The sequence below is a fragment of the Astatotilapia calliptera genome, chromosome 8 (genome assembly GCF_964374335.1).
Source record: "Astatotilapia calliptera chromosome 8, fAstCal68.1, whole genome shotgun sequence".
Classification (NCBI taxonomy): Eukaryota; Metazoa; Chordata; class Actinopteri; order Cichliformes; family Cichlidae; genus Astatotilapia; species Astatotilapia calliptera.
The window spans coordinates 5,853,946-5,871,672 of record NC_137429.1 but is presented as its reverse complement, the minus strand read 5'-3'; the positions used below and the strand labels follow the sequence as shown (position 1 = coordinate 5,871,672).

General features: G+C 40.5%; 1 protein-coding gene across 1 annotated transcript; it reads left to right on the top strand.

Annotated features, from left to right (window-relative positions):
- Positions 1-1,464: 1,464 nt before the first annotated feature.
- Positions 1,465-10,706, top strand: meox1 (mesenchyme homeobox 1). Its single transcript, XM_026178099.2, has 3 exons — positions 1,465-2,440; positions 7,916-8,088; positions 9,947-10,706. Exons 1-3 carry the CDS (start codon positions 1,936-1,938, stop codon positions 10,067-10,069), a joined length of 801 nt encoding a protein of 266 aa, XP_026033884.1. The 5' UTR covers positions 1,465-1,935; the 3' UTR covers positions 10,070-10,706.
- Positions 10,707-17,727: the final 7,021 nt, after the last annotated feature.

Below are 17,727 nucleotides of genomic sequence, written 5' to 3'. Positions count from 1 at the left end.
AGTAAAAGCGAGGGATGCTTCATGGCTCAACAATTTGCTGGCTAAATGGAAAGGGTTTGGTGTGTGACCTCAAACACTCTCCTTTCTTCCTCTCCTTCTCCGTCTCACTTACTCTCTTCTCTTTTGTCCACTCCTGGTTTTGTTGCCCATTTCCTAATCTGATTTAATGTCATTCCAACCTTTTATTTGTTGCTATGACGTTTTACTTATTATTTTTGTTTTGCGGCAACTGAATGAAATGTTCTCAAAAGCAGGTCAAATTATTTTCTAGTATTTAGAAAATGAAAGAGGGCATTTTCAACTCCTGTTTTTTCTTCACGGCTTCAAATCAGTTCTCCTTTAGCGTGCCTTGTGTCTTTATTAACATGTTTATTTTCTCACTTCTTTTCCCACAGCTTCCAGCTCTTTCTTATTTCCAAGGTGCGATATGAGAGGTCAAGACCAGAGTAAGGACGCGTGAGGAAGGCAAGCAGCTCAGCTCGCAAATATGAGCAGTATGAAGAAAAACTGCATTTAAGTAAAGTGCGGTTCAGCGGGTTTATTGGGTAACAGATACGCTGAAATTGAATCCAAAATTTGGTTTAGCCAAAAAGGTTTCAATGGTATTAGAGACATTACTTCATGGGGAAGTGGCTTCTATCATGTGTAGCATGCAGAGATTAGAAATCAGCGATCAGAAAATTGAATAATTGCATCCTTGCTTCATCCAAATGCGGTTAATCTACATGTGATTGGTGTCGCAAACAATTGCTGCTGACGCTGCTTGACATCTCAGAGAGATTTAGTAAGAGATGCAGGATCACAAAATTAAAATGAACTGACAAAGACCCCCCTCTCCCCTCCCAGTCACAGTGTTTGCTTAGGGGAAATATTAGATTGTATGTGTAAAATACGACGGTGAAATTTCATACTGTGTTTCAATAACGTGAGAAAACCTCAGGAGGTGTGAGCGCTTGAATAGTCAATATCAAATCCAGTTGTCCTTTCACCTCAAAGTTAAATAAGTCCAGCCAGGTGGATTTAGGTGTGTTGCAGTAATGTGCACACACACTTACACAGCCATAAAAACAGCACGAGGAAAAAAAGGAAAGACTTTTCAGATTGGAGAGGACAGGCAAGGATCAGGGGTGCAGAGGGAAAGGGTTACGGTTAACTTTCCTCTAAAGGGTGTCAAAAAAGGAACTAAATTGGGTGTCAGAAAGCACTAAGGAGTTGAAATAAGTCAGGGTCCCCCAGCTCCCATGTGGGTGGGTGCTTGCTTTATACTTTTCAGACAATGTCCCTTTAAAAGCACCACGTCTGGAAAGCCCATTAGATGTGCATATAAAATTTCCCCTGTGATTAATAGTTTGATGAGGCAGGGTTGGTTGGAGGGTACTACCAACATGTGGCCGGCAGGGCTCCTCCTCTGCAGTCTCACGTTACACTCCATAAACTTGCCACTCTTTCCCACCTATATGTTTAAAAAGGAGGAGGGCTCACTTGTCAAGAATGCCTTAGAAGAGTTGTGAAAACAGCCAGCCCGAGAACGGGAGTTATACAGTTGTGGATGCCGCTTTCCCGAAGAGCAGCAACTTGGTTAGATCTGGGAAGGAGAGAGGGTGTGTGTGAGAGCGACGCAGAAGGGAAAGTGTGTGAGAGTGTGTCAGGACCAGAGGCTCCAAAGGACGTCACGCACGCTCCCAGAGAGAGAGGGAAACGTGCTGTCACAGGAAGGTGTCTATCCTCACGTGCTCTGGGCTGTGGAAGCGTCAACAGCCTCTGACAGAAGTGAGTAGATGCAGTAAGACGATGGTGTTCATTTAGTCAGCTGAAGTGGATATTACTCAAAAGTGACAAAGATATCGATTTCTAGTCCTAACTTACTTTCTGAGAGAGGTTGAAATTCCTCGACAGGAAAAAGACTGTGCTCGTGCGAAGGGTTTTTGCATCACGATGGATCAGCCGGCCAGCAGCTGCATGCGGAGCGCCCATCCCAGCAGCCCCATCTGGGGCTGCATGAGGAACCCTCACTCTGGGGTCCCAGGGGTGAATCTGCAGTCGCCCTACCAACAGGCCCCGTTCTCCCTCCACCAGAAGCCTGAGTTCCTGGCCTACACAGATTTCTCCACCTCCTGCCTGGTGTCGAGCACGCCGCACGCAGCCTACCCTCGCGATGACAGACTGTACCAAGAGAGCCAAGGGGGTTACCAAAGAGCTGACTGGCAGTTCAACCAATGTGAGACTCGTGTGAGAGCACCTGAGGCCTGCCCGCCTGTTGCCCCTGCAGTAATAGGTGGCGGCGGCAGTGGGGCTGGAGGGCCTGAGCTGGACAGTGTAGGGGGGGACAGGCTTCCAGGCACCGTGCCCGGGTGTATGGAGGGAGAATACTCACCCCAGAGCGTGGCGTCGGCCGATTCGGACAAGAAGAGCTCCAATAAGAGGAAAAGAGATGTCACAGGTAAGCCAGCGAGCTGGGATCAAGGGGTGCCACCTGGTGTGTGTTGGTTTAAAAGTATAGGAGAACAGAAAAAACAGTGATCCCTACAGGCATTTGAAAGCAAATAGCCAAATTTAGGAGTGGTAAAAAAAAAAAAAAGCAGATATATTTTTGTGTTTAGGGTCTCTGATAAATTTTAGACTAAAAAAAAAAAAAAAAAACACTTCCACAATTGTTTTCCTTTAGTTTTTATGCCAAACTACTGCACAGGTGTAAAAACAGATCAACTAAAAACAATATTTACGTCATTCTTACCTCACTGAAAATCAAAAAAATACGCATCAAGGTCAAGAATTCCTCCCGCGCCCTGTATCACAGCTGGCAATGACACAAATTCTCTGCATTTCCTCACCAAATCAGCCTTAAAGCAGCACACTCACACGATCGCTATGTAAAAGGTGAGTAGGTGACGAGACTTTTGTGTTCAAGACACACTTTAAGTAGCAGTTGCATCCTCTTATTGTTCCAGCGCTTTCAAAAGGATGATTCATGAGGCATTTGAACTTTTCATTTTGCTGCTGTATCCGTTGGAAAAAGACCTTTGATTTATTATAGCAGGGCGACATTAAAAATTATGATAAAAAACGAAGTTGGGTGTGAAGAGGAAAGCGTTTAAAGGCCTTTTGGGGATTTTGCGCTGTATTTTTCTCCTGAACACAATCCTGTTGCGTATTGATTGCTGCTATGAATTTTTCAAGCGGATAAAAGGGTTGAAAAAAACTGTATTTGGTGATATTTCAATGTATTTAATTTAATTTTATACAATTTTTCTTTCCAGATATTTCCTAAAAAAATTCCCACAAAAAATGACTTAATATATTTTTATGCTCAAACATCAATAAGAAGAAATGCCCTTAGATAATTTCGCCTATCATATTTCACACTTGCTAATAGGACACAAAAGTAACAGACGACAGACCAATCCTAAAAGTTTCAGGCGAAACATTAGCAGCAGAACAACAGGCCAAAGGAAACATTTAGTTTTAAAGTGAATCTAAATGTGTGAAGGTTTTATTATGGGGACTGTCACCCTAGCAAAATAAAAACACATCCAGAACATATGGAGCGTTCATATTTCATTTGTAGACGCTTTTGGTAAATTTAGCCTGTAATAAACACAGTGATTTATGCGTCTTACAGGAAAGAAAAATGAGCATCCATACTTTGGAAAAAATGTAACTTTTTACACATTTTAATATATATTTAAATGAAATTTTGTTATTAGAACTCAAGCAAGTGTGGCGTAATTGTTATTCATATAGCCAACACTCCACTTGCCAGGCAAATATCAAAGAAATTAAAACAAAAGTTAAAAAAGGGGAACCCAAAACAGAATTAAAAGACCAAGACAAATACAAAAATAACGCATTCATAAGAGCGATGAGTGTCCAGAAATGTTAATATTGAATTCAAACCACATAGAGAAGTACACTAGTGCATGTTGCTAAAGATGGTGTCATCTAAAGTGTCCAGTATTTAACCCTGACCTGTCCAAACATAACAGACCATGTCTGATTGTAAAGCGTGCAAATTTGGAAATACTACATGACCAATGCATGCAACAGACATGAGTCTAATTGAAAAAGAGGAGGTGAGGGAGCACCCCACACACCAGCCCACTCCACCCACCCTCCTTTTTTTTTTACCTTATTGTAACCTCCACTCTCTACGCTGAAAACATGCCAGACCACGTCTGGTAAAATCACTTTCCTGTGAGCCCACTTCTTACATTCTTATCCATTGACATTTTCCTGTCGTTAAGCCGTAACATAATCTCCCACTGAGTGCATGCAACATGTCTGACCACCGCATCAGTTCTGGGTTTTAGAAAAGAACCATTCACTTTTTCGAATTGACTAGCTGGTAGGAGAGCATATATTAGGAAAATGTCCTGAAGGCATTCACATTACATGCACATACATAGCAGCTGCTATACGGTCTGCTTCTGTGTATTTGTTCTGATATGGAAATGTGGTGCACTCGGGTAAAGTTTCCAAATGTTTAAAACCAAAATGATATGATCTGACATTGACTGCAATCCAAAATTTGACCATCATAACACTGTGATATTTAACAGGGATGCTGTTATAAACATTTGACTGTTGCTGGCCCTAAAATCAATATGGTTTTGATATTAAATTTTAAGGTCTGACATGCATGAAAAGGAGTTCTTCACCATTACAAAATGAGCGTGTTAACACTTAACACAGTAACTGTTAGCAAATATACTTCCTCTAACAGCTCGGATGGTTTTGCTACATGCATTTTGATGCTTTTTCAACAATTTAACTGCTTCTGTGAACCATCCATATACAAACAAGCAATAAATGTATACTATAAAGCACTGCAAAATGATTCTACACATGCAAAAAATGATTTTTCAGGTAGGTGTAAAAATGTTTTTTAAAAAAATATTTTTTAAAGCTGCTGATTTTGATTAAATGCAGCATGATCTGCACAAATGTACATCATACCTAGGGGTCCATGACCATAAGCCAAGGGTATAAAATAGAAAAACAGAAAACTGTGCTCAGTTACTGGAAATGTACAACCATGAAATCTTTGGCTTGATAGAAAGATATACTGTTGCCCATTGCATCACAAGCTTATGAAGTATTTTGGTTAAAATATCTTAGAATACAAATAGTTTGCAACTATATGCTTAATCTCTATTAGGATTAGGACGATGAATGAGGTTCTTGGTAAATGTTATTCCTTTAATAAATGCCTAGTAAGTTTGAGCACCATTCTCATAAAGTGCTGTAATAAGAAATTAAACATTTATTAACTGAGAACAGTTTAAAGACGCTATCTAAAGGGGTTAAAATAAACGTTAGCCAATAAACTGTCTTAATACATTGTGAAATTCAGTCTTGAACTTTAGCACACACATTTTTGCGATCAGTAGTTTTCGCCTGGGGTTTTCTGCTTTAAAACAATCACTAATTTACAACAACTTTAATTCAGTCCTGATGAAGACAAACTCCTTTTGCACCATCCACCCAGAAAGGCACCAAATGCTGTTTGCCTTTGGGAGACCCTGCTGTGTGCAGAAGCCCTCTCCCTGCTAGTTTATGGCCTCTGGCTGTGCAGGATATTTATTGGGGGCCTGTTTGGTGAGAGCCAGTATGTGCCCTGCCAGGTGTTCAAAGCAGCTAAACCTGTCTTGGGAAATTTCAAAAGTCGGCACACTTGAGGATGCCCGTCGTTATTGATTCTTGAACCACAAAAACAAATCTTCTTTTTTTCCCTAACAAACCACATGGCACATCAGGCGTTTGTACACAAAAACTACACGTGTGCACAAACACTGTATGTCCTGGTTTGCCCAGTCACATCTGGCCCAGGTGCTGCAGTCCATTTCACATTCTGGCACGCTGCTCTGGCAAGCACAGAGCAGAACTTCTCACTTTGACAAATTAGAACCATTTTCTGGTGATTACATCAGCTGCTGGTGTCTCTACCCCTGCACAATTATTACCGAAACTCATTCCCTTCAATACACAGGAGAGGTTTTACTTAAAGGTAAATCAACCAGCTTTCATATATGTTTATCCTGTTAATGAGGTTTAAAATTTGGCCATTTCTCTAAGCTATGTGAGAAATGCAGGGAAATATATAAATGTATAAACCGCATTATTTCTTGAATAATCTTAGGCTGTGGGTTTTCTGACTGCCACATTCACAGAGATATCTCAAGGCTTTTTTTCTGATGTTTGCTGTCATGTAAAGATGAGTTAATGTGAATCTGCCCCGAGCACTCCCACGGGGACTGTTCTGACACACACACCCACACCGACGTAGCACTCCGACCTGGACACATCCGCACCTTTGTTCTTTTGTTAGAGGCTTTAACGATGTTCCGCTGCATTCCTCCACTAACTTAGGCCCTCTGTGGCTGGTTTGGTGGCCCCTGCCCTGTGCTGATACGCTCTTACATACATAAATCGCGAAGGAATGTTTAGAGGAAGACATTTGCACTTACAGCATGTGTTCATGAACAGACAAATAAGGGGAAATAAGCAGCAAAAAATAACCACGGCATGCGCAGGTTGCAGGTGTACGCGACTCGTGAGGCCAGGTCATGGTGGTCTCTTTTAAAAGTGCTGGTTTTAGTGTTTACTATATGAGGGGCCACCCTTTAAAGAGCCTTTGGAGTTATGGTTTGTTGGTTGAAAAGGGTCTTGAGGTCAGTTTAATTGCGAACTAGAGGCCAGTCACAAAATGAGTGGGGAGCTAATTTAAATCAGATTAGCTGTGAATGATAGGAAAATGAAGGGTCTCCAGGTCAAGTAGCTGCTTGTGAAGAAAGGGGATGCTGATCATTTTTATTTAGTTTTAAACAAAAATTATGGGATCGTACAGATCATTTATTACCTTCACTGCAAACAGCTTTAAAGCATTGGTTTCCTTGTGTCACCTGACTTTCCCTTTAAGTTGATCCAAACAGACTCATAGAGAAAGCCATCAACACAGCTTCTTAATGTTCAAATATTCTTATCTGAATTCATGTATACCACTGTTCCTTATTGAGCACTTTCAGCTGTTTCTGTATAATTTTCTCTTCAATCTTTTAACACAATATTTAGCAAATTTCTTTATTGTTATTCATGATTTTAGCAGAAAATTAGCTATAATTTTCAATTTATTCATTTTAGCTTGCTATATTAACTATTATTATTATTATTGTTGTTAAACTATGTACAATATTTAGTCTGGGCACAAAATTATTTGTAATTATAGCCAATTTCTTATATTAGTCTATTATTTATCTAGGATGTTAAGTTAAAATTCTATTTGATGATCCACATTTTAACTAACAATTTCAATTTGGTAGCCATCCTATTAACTAAGAAAATATTCATAACCTTAGCTTGCCATTGAAACTATTTTTCACAATGTTTAGCTAGCTAAAGGTATTAACTGGCAGATACACCAACACGCAGAACCTTCTCATTTTTACTGATAATTTTAATCTTTTAAAGTTTCGATTCTTATTGGCCATTAGGCTTACTCTTCTATTTTACTGATTTATGCCGTTATGTTGGCTGGAAAGTAGCTCCCTTGTGTAGTGGTTAATATTTTCACATAACCTAATACACGAAAGGTCTGCAATTCAAAACTAGGAAGAGAGACAAATCCTTGGAAGGGTTGCATAAGAAAGGGCATCTGGTGTAAAAATCTGTGCCAAATCAAATATGTGGATCCACCCACTGTGGCGACCCCTTGGGAGCAGCTGAAAAAAGCTATGCCTTTACTTTGACTTTTGATTAATAGTCATTTCTTCACTCAAACCCCAATTCATAAATAGTTCTTTTTTTTTTTCATCTGTCGACAAACCCATTAGAGCACTTTGACACCTGATTGGGAATCTCTGGTTTAAAGGAATAAACTGGCAAATGGCTCGCACTCTATGAAATGCCTTTCTCTTTCCAGATATCCAGGAGTCCAGCTTTAAGGTGGATTCCAGCTGCAAGGCAAGAAAAGAGCGCACAGCATTCACCAAGGAGCAGCTGAGAGAACTGGAGGCAGAGTTCACCCACCATAACTACCTGACCAGGCTGCGTCGCTACGAGATCGCTGTAAACCTGGACCTCACAGAGAGACAGGTACAACGCTTTTCCCTAATATACAATTTCCAGCAGGGCAGGATGAACCATAATGTTATCATTCCACATCAACATCATACAACATCTTGGAACATATTGGAAAGCCTTAATGTCTGTCCTTCCCCTGTACTAAATACCAATGCATAAACACAGAGGCATTTGAAGTACAATGAACATGTTTTTTCCACAGTAGTTTTCATTCTGTGGTTCTAGCAGAATGACATGCAGCTTTAATGAGTGGGTGGCAGCTCCAGACTCGATGAAATCGGGCGAACATGTGTCGATGCTGCTGGATCAAACCCCGGTCTGCTTGTCAAGCCACTGTCCCTCTCAGCTCCTTCTAATGAGGCCGTGGTGCCACAGTGACCACACATGCTGCCGTCTGCTCCTAAATCTATTTCCCAGATCCCTAAAAAACACACACACATACATGGACAGAAATATTCACACACAGCCAGGTTCCATCTTCGCTCAGGGCTCCCACTGCAACCAGACAGCGCTTTCCAATTCATCCTACATGCTTTGGCAGTTTGCCGTCCTTTCAATCAGTCCTGAGTAATGGACAGACTGAGGTTTATCTGAATCCCAGAGCTGTAGGGGAGGACACTTCTAGTGGGATGTGCAGGGGTCGCCTAAGGCTTCCTTGAATTGTGCACACACAGGTTGGAGTTAATTTGAATCTATTTGAGAGAGTTTAGTTTATAATTTTAAGGGAAATAAACCTGTGCTTTTGTCTGCAAATTGACATAGTCAAGTAGTTTAAAAACATAATAACTGCGTATGCATAGCCTGGTTATAACTTGAGGTTTATTTGCTTTAAAATGCATGTATTTCTCTCTGCCATGGAGCATCCCACACACCATTCTTCTGTTGTAAATACTCACTCTCGCACCAAATCCGCAGCTAACAATAATCTTCAAAGTGTATTGTTTCCTCCACTGTGAATAATGTGAACTAAAATGTACAGGCCCCAGCTGTTTGAGGAACCAACTGTATTAGACACCTACTGATAAAGGCTTAAGTAAGACATTTTCTAAAGCTTTAAATAAACTATCTTGGTCACAGACTTAACAAATGCTCACTCTTCATTTTTTTTTCCTGTCAGTTTTTCTCTGTAATTTCCCCAGGTCTCGGGAAGTGTGTGTTTTTGCAGCTATTTATGTCTGGATAGTTAAAATATGAGCTCATTCTCATTTTTGAACAGCACAAAGATACAGATGAGCACTGTCCACACCACAAGTACAGTAAACTCACATCCTGTGTAGGCTGACTTCCTGACAGTTGACTTTTCTGACCTGCTGTCTATACGATACTCTCTCCCTCCATTTGGAGTGATTTTGCAGCCAGGCCTCAGTGCTTTGTACTGACAAGCCGTGCTCCCTGCAAGGCCAATGCAAACCAAGTGAATTTATAATCTGTGCTGGGAGATTTGTGGAGGATTATTTGTCTATTTTTTTGCTGACCGTGTTGTAAATTTTGCTAAAAATTGCAAACTGGAGAGAAAAGCCACAGTGATCCTGTTACACGTTCAAATGTGGTGAAAAATTCAAAGTACTGTGAGAAGGGTATCTGGTTTAGATTTGTATTGTCCTAAGACCACAGCCTTTATTTGTAGTGCAAAGTGTTTATACTACTAGAGCTACTATTGTTCTTTTCAATTAATGATCTATACAAATCTAAAAACTGATCACAAAAGACAAAGAATGCTGTGAAATCAACCTTTGACATCTTAGCAATTTTGCCCCTAATCCACAATTAACTACATTAATTTACCTCAACAGTGTATCCATGCTAACGACTTTGTAGAGTCATCATTCTATATGCTAATTTAATATTTCCTGTGTTTTTTCCACTACAGGTTAAAGTTTGGTTCCAGAATCGGCGAATGAAGTGGAAGAGAGTGAAGGGAGGACAATCGGCTTCGCCCAACGAGCTGGAAAATGACGACATAGACTCAGCTGCTTCACCCAGCTCTGAATGATGTTTTTAAAAAATTGTCTTCGGACAAAAAAAAAGAAGAAAAAAAATAACGAGGCCTGCGCTCAACTGGACACCAACGCAACCTTTGATTTTATGGAAAGTTGGCTCCAGGAACCAAATAATTCCAGAGACTTTTTCATTCCCAAGAAGAAAACACCAAGCATCCGTCACTGTTTTCTGTTGTAAATAGTTGATTTATGTCCATAATGAACTGTATTTTCATACAACTTTGATAAATACTCCATTTAAGAGGCCCACTCTTGATACTCCTGATCGTTGTATATTAGTGACAAAGTCCATACAGCAGCTTTAAGGCTAGTGATGACATATCAGCCTATGATGTGATTGTGTTTGAGGTCCTCCCCTTTGCTTCCAGTATTGTAATCATGGCCTTTGACGCTTGACTACAACCACCTGGGAAAACTCAGACTGCACGAGTGTTGCCAAGGCCTAAGTGCCTCCGAATCAGATTTTTCTTTTTTTTTCATTTTGAGAGTTTCTTTTTCCTAGAATATAGTTTTTTGGGGTTTTTTCTTTTCAGTAAGGCATTTTTACTATGTTTTATACCATTTGAATGTTGTTGATAAAACACAGATGTTGACTGTTTCTGCAAATAAAATAAATCATCTGTTGCAAAATGGGAAACATATTGGTAATTTCTTCCACCTGCAACAGTTGAGTTATGACTGGACAGTAGGTACAGTAGATGTGTATTTTTGGCAGATGGTTTTATTATGTGTGACTATAATTCCTAAAAGCAAAATAATTACTGATAGTTCAGTTTGCTTCCATTTGCTATTTTTGTTGGCAGGGGAAAGCAGAAGTATTAAATAGTTTGCATGTGTGTGCACTTAATGGATGCAGCGAAATATTGTAGCTATATCAAACACTGTGGTGCACTTATTGGTGGTTGTTTAAACTATCAGTGTTTTGTACCATGATTTAAAATGATGACTCTTCTTCTTGTGCAAGGGCTAAAGAAATAGCACACAAAAAAAATATTTTTTGCTAAATCTAACAAACAAAACTGCACCAATCAATATTCTTAATCGGTCCGTTTATCAGTGAGTGTACAATATAATGCAACCAAATAGGAATGAACTCATAAGCCTGTCCTTTGACCATGTAGTCGAAGAGCAGTTTTTAATTTTAATGTTTTTAACATGACAAACAGGAAGCATGATTAGTTATGAGCCACATGGCCACTGTGTACTAAAGTCAACACCCTGCAGCTCCTGTTTGCATGCTGCATATATGTGCCAGCTGTGTGAACACTGATTAAATATACACAGGACAGTGTTGTTCTATGGTATTGGGCTATTTTATGTCAGATTATATACCTGAGCATTACTATGACAAAAACATTGACCTGATCATCAAATTTATCAATGCTATCTACTGCCTACTTGTGTTTTTTTGCCTACTACTGTAGCACTTTTATTTCAGATTTTTTAAATTCTTGGCTAAATTTAACTTGCAAGATAGCCCGTTCAACCACTGTTTTATCAATAACGGCTATAGTAAGCGAAACTGAAACTGAAATCCACACTGGTGACGTTGAAACCGGAGACCTGAGAAACTGAATAACATTCCTCACTCCAAGTGACTAAGAGTGAAATAATCACTGATGACAGCAATTGGGTGGGACCAAGAGAAACCTTTCTCAACTTCCAAGCAATTGCAACAACTACCAAATACAGCAAGGAATACAGCTGATTGACATATGACCTGGTAGTAAATATGTTAGAGGATTACCCAGGCAATCAGGGCCTGCAATGTCCACAAGCATCCAGCTGTCAGCTGCAAAGCGGCGTGCAATTAGCAAACCATTTCCAGTATATAAGAAGCTTAAAGTTAGGCAACTTCTGAGCTAGCTGTAACTTAGCTGTCACAGCCACTGTTGTGTATTTGTGACTGGCTAAATAGGCCAATCACAAATACACACACACACACACACACACACACACACACACACACACACACACACACACACACACACACACATAAAAAAAAAACATGCCTTGTGCTGTATTGATAGTAATGCATAATTTTTTTTTTATCTTGGTAAGGAGGAAAACAAATCCTGTTATTGCTAGCTTTTCCAACTTTGCGATTAGAACTCGCTCAACTTGTGAGTGATGTCATTCCCAGCTCAAACTTCCGAGGTAAACGGAATGCAGCGTAACTTATCTTTTCACTAAAATCTAAAATCAGGATAGTTTTTGTTTTTGGAGAGTTTGTGTTGGAATTTGCATTGGAACCTGTGTTGCACTTGGAGCCAGTCATTTGTTGACATTAGCGATTGTTCCATTTAAAAGCTAACATTGGCTAATGTTGCTAATGAGTGTTGGAAGCTGGAAGCGGAAGAGAAGTCTTGACTCAAGGTAATTAACAGCAAGCATGAACATCACATGCTTTGGATATTTATGGCAATTCACATAGAAATACACATAGAAATAACACTGGCTGTTTCTGTTTTTTATGTTTAATCCAATCACATAAAAGTGTTTAATCCACAAAAATGCTGCTAACACAGCCCTAATGTTGCTTTTGGCCTTAGTAATTTGGTGCATTCACACTGATGCCATGCCTTATTTTCAGCAGCAGGCAGTCTCCTACATACAAAGTCATTTTGTGTCAACATGATATCAGCCTGAATTATGAATTCATTTATTTTGATAATGAGGCTAAAAGCATTCATGTAAATGTGCAGATATGTGTGCATTGTGACCTCAATGGTTACATGGTCCCAGGTGCAGTGAAACGGTTACAATATAAGAGGGTCTCTCCAAGAAAACCTCATCAAGAAGGATTATGTAGTCCATGGGCAGTCCTGCAACCTCCAACGTCCCACCTGATGATGGCATAATTATCTTCATTAATATCGCAAATGCAGGTCGGATATCCCTGAGGTCAGATTGGAATCAGCTCTCATCAACGCCCACACAGATCCTGTCTATATAGCACGGTAATCCTTAAGAATGTTTTCATAGTGGCAAGTGGTCTCCCGTAGACCCAACACAGATCACGATGATTGGTCTACAGTGACCTGAAAAGCACTGGCAGAGCTATAAGTAGATGTGAGTATGTTTGAGCGTCTGAATAGGAACATTCATTTTTGCACACCATCACTGTCATTCCAGTGAGCTCACAAAGGGTCATTAACCTGACAAGGTGGAGTCAAGCTCCAAAAGCTAAAGTATTTGGCCCCTACACACTATTTTCAACGGAAGCATCTGGATGGGGCCAATTTGATCTCAACCTGAGTGGAACCTAGACAAACCCACGCACGGGGCCCTGAGGACGAGAGGGAAAAAAAGAAAGAAGGAGAAAAAAAAAATGCTGGCTGACCACTTGTGTATGATGGAAAAGGGAAATAATAGGTGGGTATGGGTGAAAAGACGCCTTCTCAAGTACAGGATGTTGTTGTAGCAGGTAGCCAGTCATCCAATTTCCTGCTTCCCAAAGAAAACAAGAGCTCGAGCATAGGAGTCCTCAGACTTACAATGGTGGGCCTATGCTCAGACTCCGGCCAACCAAACAAAGCCTTCAGAGGTTACTGCCCTTTTTGCTGGTCTGCAGGGACCGGAGTTAGTGGGAGGGTGGGATGGTTGTTCCACACACATACACAGAGTTGGGGTCAAGTGTTACTGTACGTCTGACCCCTTTGGGCCCCCCGCTGCAGCTGCTGGGGGGGAATTACTCCAAGTCGATCCCGTGCCCATTTCCCCCCCATTGCTTAGCCTCTATTAGGGTCTATTATTGTATTAGTGGTAATAGCAGTCAAAATAAACCATGTCCAATTGTAATGATAGTATTAATATCAGCAGTGTAAACTAATGAAGCTGGAATGTTGTTTTTTGACCATGGTGGTTCCTTTTAAATACACTGGGGTGGCCAAATTTATGGATTAGATTTAATTTGGTGGTGTTGTGATTGTGGGATTTTTAGCCTTGCCAAAACACCCAAGCAGTCAGAATGAAATAGGTTTTCCTTTCCCCTTCGATCTGCAGGAGAACAGTTCATCTATACCTTAACAAATATGTCTAAACATATTTTCTTACACTGCTGTTTTCCTCTACGCCGTGTTCTATTTTTATTTATATAATACGACTTGTAGATGTGCAAATTGAGAGAACACATTTCTAAGAATATCACTCCAATGCTGCATCCAGCTGACAGTCGACCAAATTGAAGCCACCAAAAATAAGGATGGATGGTGTCCCAGAAATTTCTCCTCTGCTGTGATTATAAAAGCAGATTCAGTTGCAGGAAACATTCTTGAAATAACTCCTCTTCTTTGAACACAACCTTCTCTGTGGGCAAAGAGCAATAAGAAAACATTCGTCAGAGTTTGAAGCAGTCACTGACCTCACCCTCAGCACTCAACAGGCATATTCTTAACTTTCAACATACGGAAGGTATTGCCACTAAAAGCACAGATTACCAGAGATTTCAGCCAAATGCAGAATTTAAGCGAGCTCTCCAGCAGACCACGTCACCAACACAAAGCTAAAAATGTTGCATTTATGGACAAATTCAACATGCAGCTGTACTACAACATTTCCATTTTTACAGATTTCCAATTGTGAGTCATTCAGCTAAATGAAAAAAGATGGCACACACCTCAAAACCTTTAAAAATATAGGCGATGACAGCCTAGTAGTTATTTAGTAGTTATTGGATTGAAGCATAATTCAGTTCACTGTCTATAATTCAACATTATCTAAATGATTCAGAAGGGTTACATGACAGACTCTTTTTTTGTGTTGTTGATTTTTTGTAAAGTGGACATTTCAGATGTTTTTCCAACTGACTTTGATCATTTTGTTGTGAAAAGCCAAGCACACTATATCACCAGAGCAATACTAAAGCTAATTATCATCTTCATATGCATTTCAGAACTTAAATCCAAGTCCTTTTTAGCTTTTTGGAGATCAGCAGAAATATTTTTGTATATAGCAAATAAGGTTTTTTTTTTAAATTTAATTCTATTTTCTATTAGTTTCTTTCTTTTTGGGGGCCTCTTGTTTATGTCTGTGCTGTTGTCATCGGTCCACAACTTCCATTTTAAGTGGGAAGTCAGAAATCCAGAGTTCCCAGTCAGTCTAAGCAGAAAAGCCTATACCTCTGTCTCTCTACCCGCCTCTTCAAGCTCATTCAAGGCGATACCAAGGCTTTCCTATGCCAGATAAAAGATATAATTCCTTTAGTGTTTACTGGGTCTTCCCTGGAGCCTCATTCCACTAGGACAAGACAGAAACACCTCACCCAGAAGGTATCCAGGAGGCATCCTACTCAGATCTCCAGGGAGAGCCCAGCCACACTTCTGAGGAAACTAATCTCCAGCATTTCTATACACAATCCTATTCTTTCAGTCACTACCTGGAGCTCATGGACCGCAGGTCCCAGGAGGTATTGAGTCAATAGCTTCATTGCATTAATTTGACCTGCTCAATAAGCCATACACTAGTTTTCAGCACAAAGAAATGGGCATTGTGCTGTACTCCAGTGCTACTGGTAGATGAACAGCTGTAGCTTGCTAGGAAGCAAGAAAAAACTATATTGACTATATTGCTTTTCTGAATACTATCACTACTTGTGATGTCACTCCCAGTACCTTCATCTTCCCAGGTAAAAGGAACACAGCAAAAAAATATAACAAACGTCTTGGTAGAGAATTGAAACCGAGTGGCAAACAGAATTAAAACTAACCCCTATAGTTATTGTGAATAATCATACTGTTGTCTGTGATTAAGCTGGTAGCAAAGTACGAACATCAGGCATGCTTGCTATCAAGCACTGAGGGAACACGTACACAGCTAAGCTTTTACTTGCTCTTAGAGGCTGCAGGGTCTTTGACTTTTTTATTCAAACATCCAACTCAAGACTCCAAATGAATGTAAACTGCCTTAAAAATGTTAATTTTCTTTTTGTTTGTTTGCTTGTTAGTTTAATTGTGAAGATGTGAGCAAATATTAAACTATCATCTCAACTTGATTCTTTAGGAAGCGGTGCACTCTCACCTGTGCTGCACAGAAAAATGTTTATTTTACAAACCCAGCGCTCTGATAGCCTCCGGCAGTTCTTGGAGGGAAAACACTTGATGGATCGCCGGAGGTGTGAAGGTCAGCTCTACAAGAGGTGACCGTAGAAATTAAAGCATGTCCTTCTCCTACTGGTCCCTGTGATGTGGTCCATGAGCTCCATCTGCACACTGTTATTGTGTCCAGGCGGCACCTCGCAGGTCACATCAAAGAGTCTTTCTACTAAATTTGATAGGCTGATAAGGAAGGACGCTGCTGTGCAACCACGAGGCAGTGAGAGTTTAAGATAACATCCCAATGGAATAATAATGAAGTGGTGCATCTGACTGAACATGTGTCTCTGCATGTTTAATATATAAATGAAAAAATGAAATATCTGTGGTTATATTCTGGTGCCTAATTGTCTTTGACAGACTTGTCCAACAGGACCTTGGGAATGCTCAGCAGACAGTCTTCTGTCTTTAAACTCTGAGTCTTGTTAATTCTCATCTTTTTAAATATGACAGTAAGAGTTTCAACCAGACATGTGCATCGCTTTCCCTGCATTGGGCTGCAGAAGATGACAGCACACTGGAGTTTGTCAAAAGAAACGGACCCATGAGAAACTCAGCGTAACAAGGCTGTTCTCCTTTCTTCCTGGATGTCTGCGCTGCGTTCTTCTCTGCACTCCTGCATCAAGTTACCTTGGAGTAGCTGGGAGCAGTGGATATAACATCCTCTTCTTCTTTTCAACCTTATTGTTAATCTGTTTCTCGGTTTCAGCCTCTCTGTTGTTCGTGTCTGGTTTTTTTTAGCTTCTCACACATGTACAACCAAAACCACCAAACAGCAAGAACGGGAGGAGGAAGTAAGCACGTCTTCCGCACATCCTCCCAAGACAGCCGTTGTGTTGAAGGAGGCATACAAGCAGCGCGTGTTTGCTTGTCAGTCTGTACCTGAGGGTATGCGAGCAAGCCCTACATGTAGACTCATGTGTACTCAGTTGGACGAAATCAGCAGTGGACACTGATTCAGCTTGCCTCCGCTCATCCTTCTCTCCCAAGCCCCTTGTCTCCGGTGATTAGCGACTCCTACAGGAGCTATAAATCTCAGATTTCCATTTCACAATCAGTCAAGACTGGCCAAAACTGAGGAGCTGCACAACGTTAAATTATCTGAGACTTCCTGCAAAGGCTCCTTTTGGATGTTGCATCTTAAGCGAAGTGGATACCAGAGCCTAAGGTCGTGGGATTCTTGTCTATGGCTCCCCTTGCTTGGTACTTTTGACCTGCCTGGTTTGAAACCAAGAAATCCAGAAGCAGTTTAGCTCTGAAAATCATCACACAGAGGAATACTCAATCATAGTGTTTGCTAAGCAAAGAGAACATAGAAGGCCTTGTTCACCTGAAACCACACAGTAACAAAACCTGGAGAGTGAGGCTTTGCTGTTTAGCTCAAAGACATCTGCAAAACTAGTAAAACGCAAATTCCATTTTCAGATCTGGCACTACAGGACATCTCTGATCTTTTTCAAACCGCATCTGAACAAAAAAAAATCAGTTATGATGGCAGTACCTTACAAATAGATTCATAAAACCAACCTCCCACTTCTTTGTGTCTTCTGTCCTGTGTT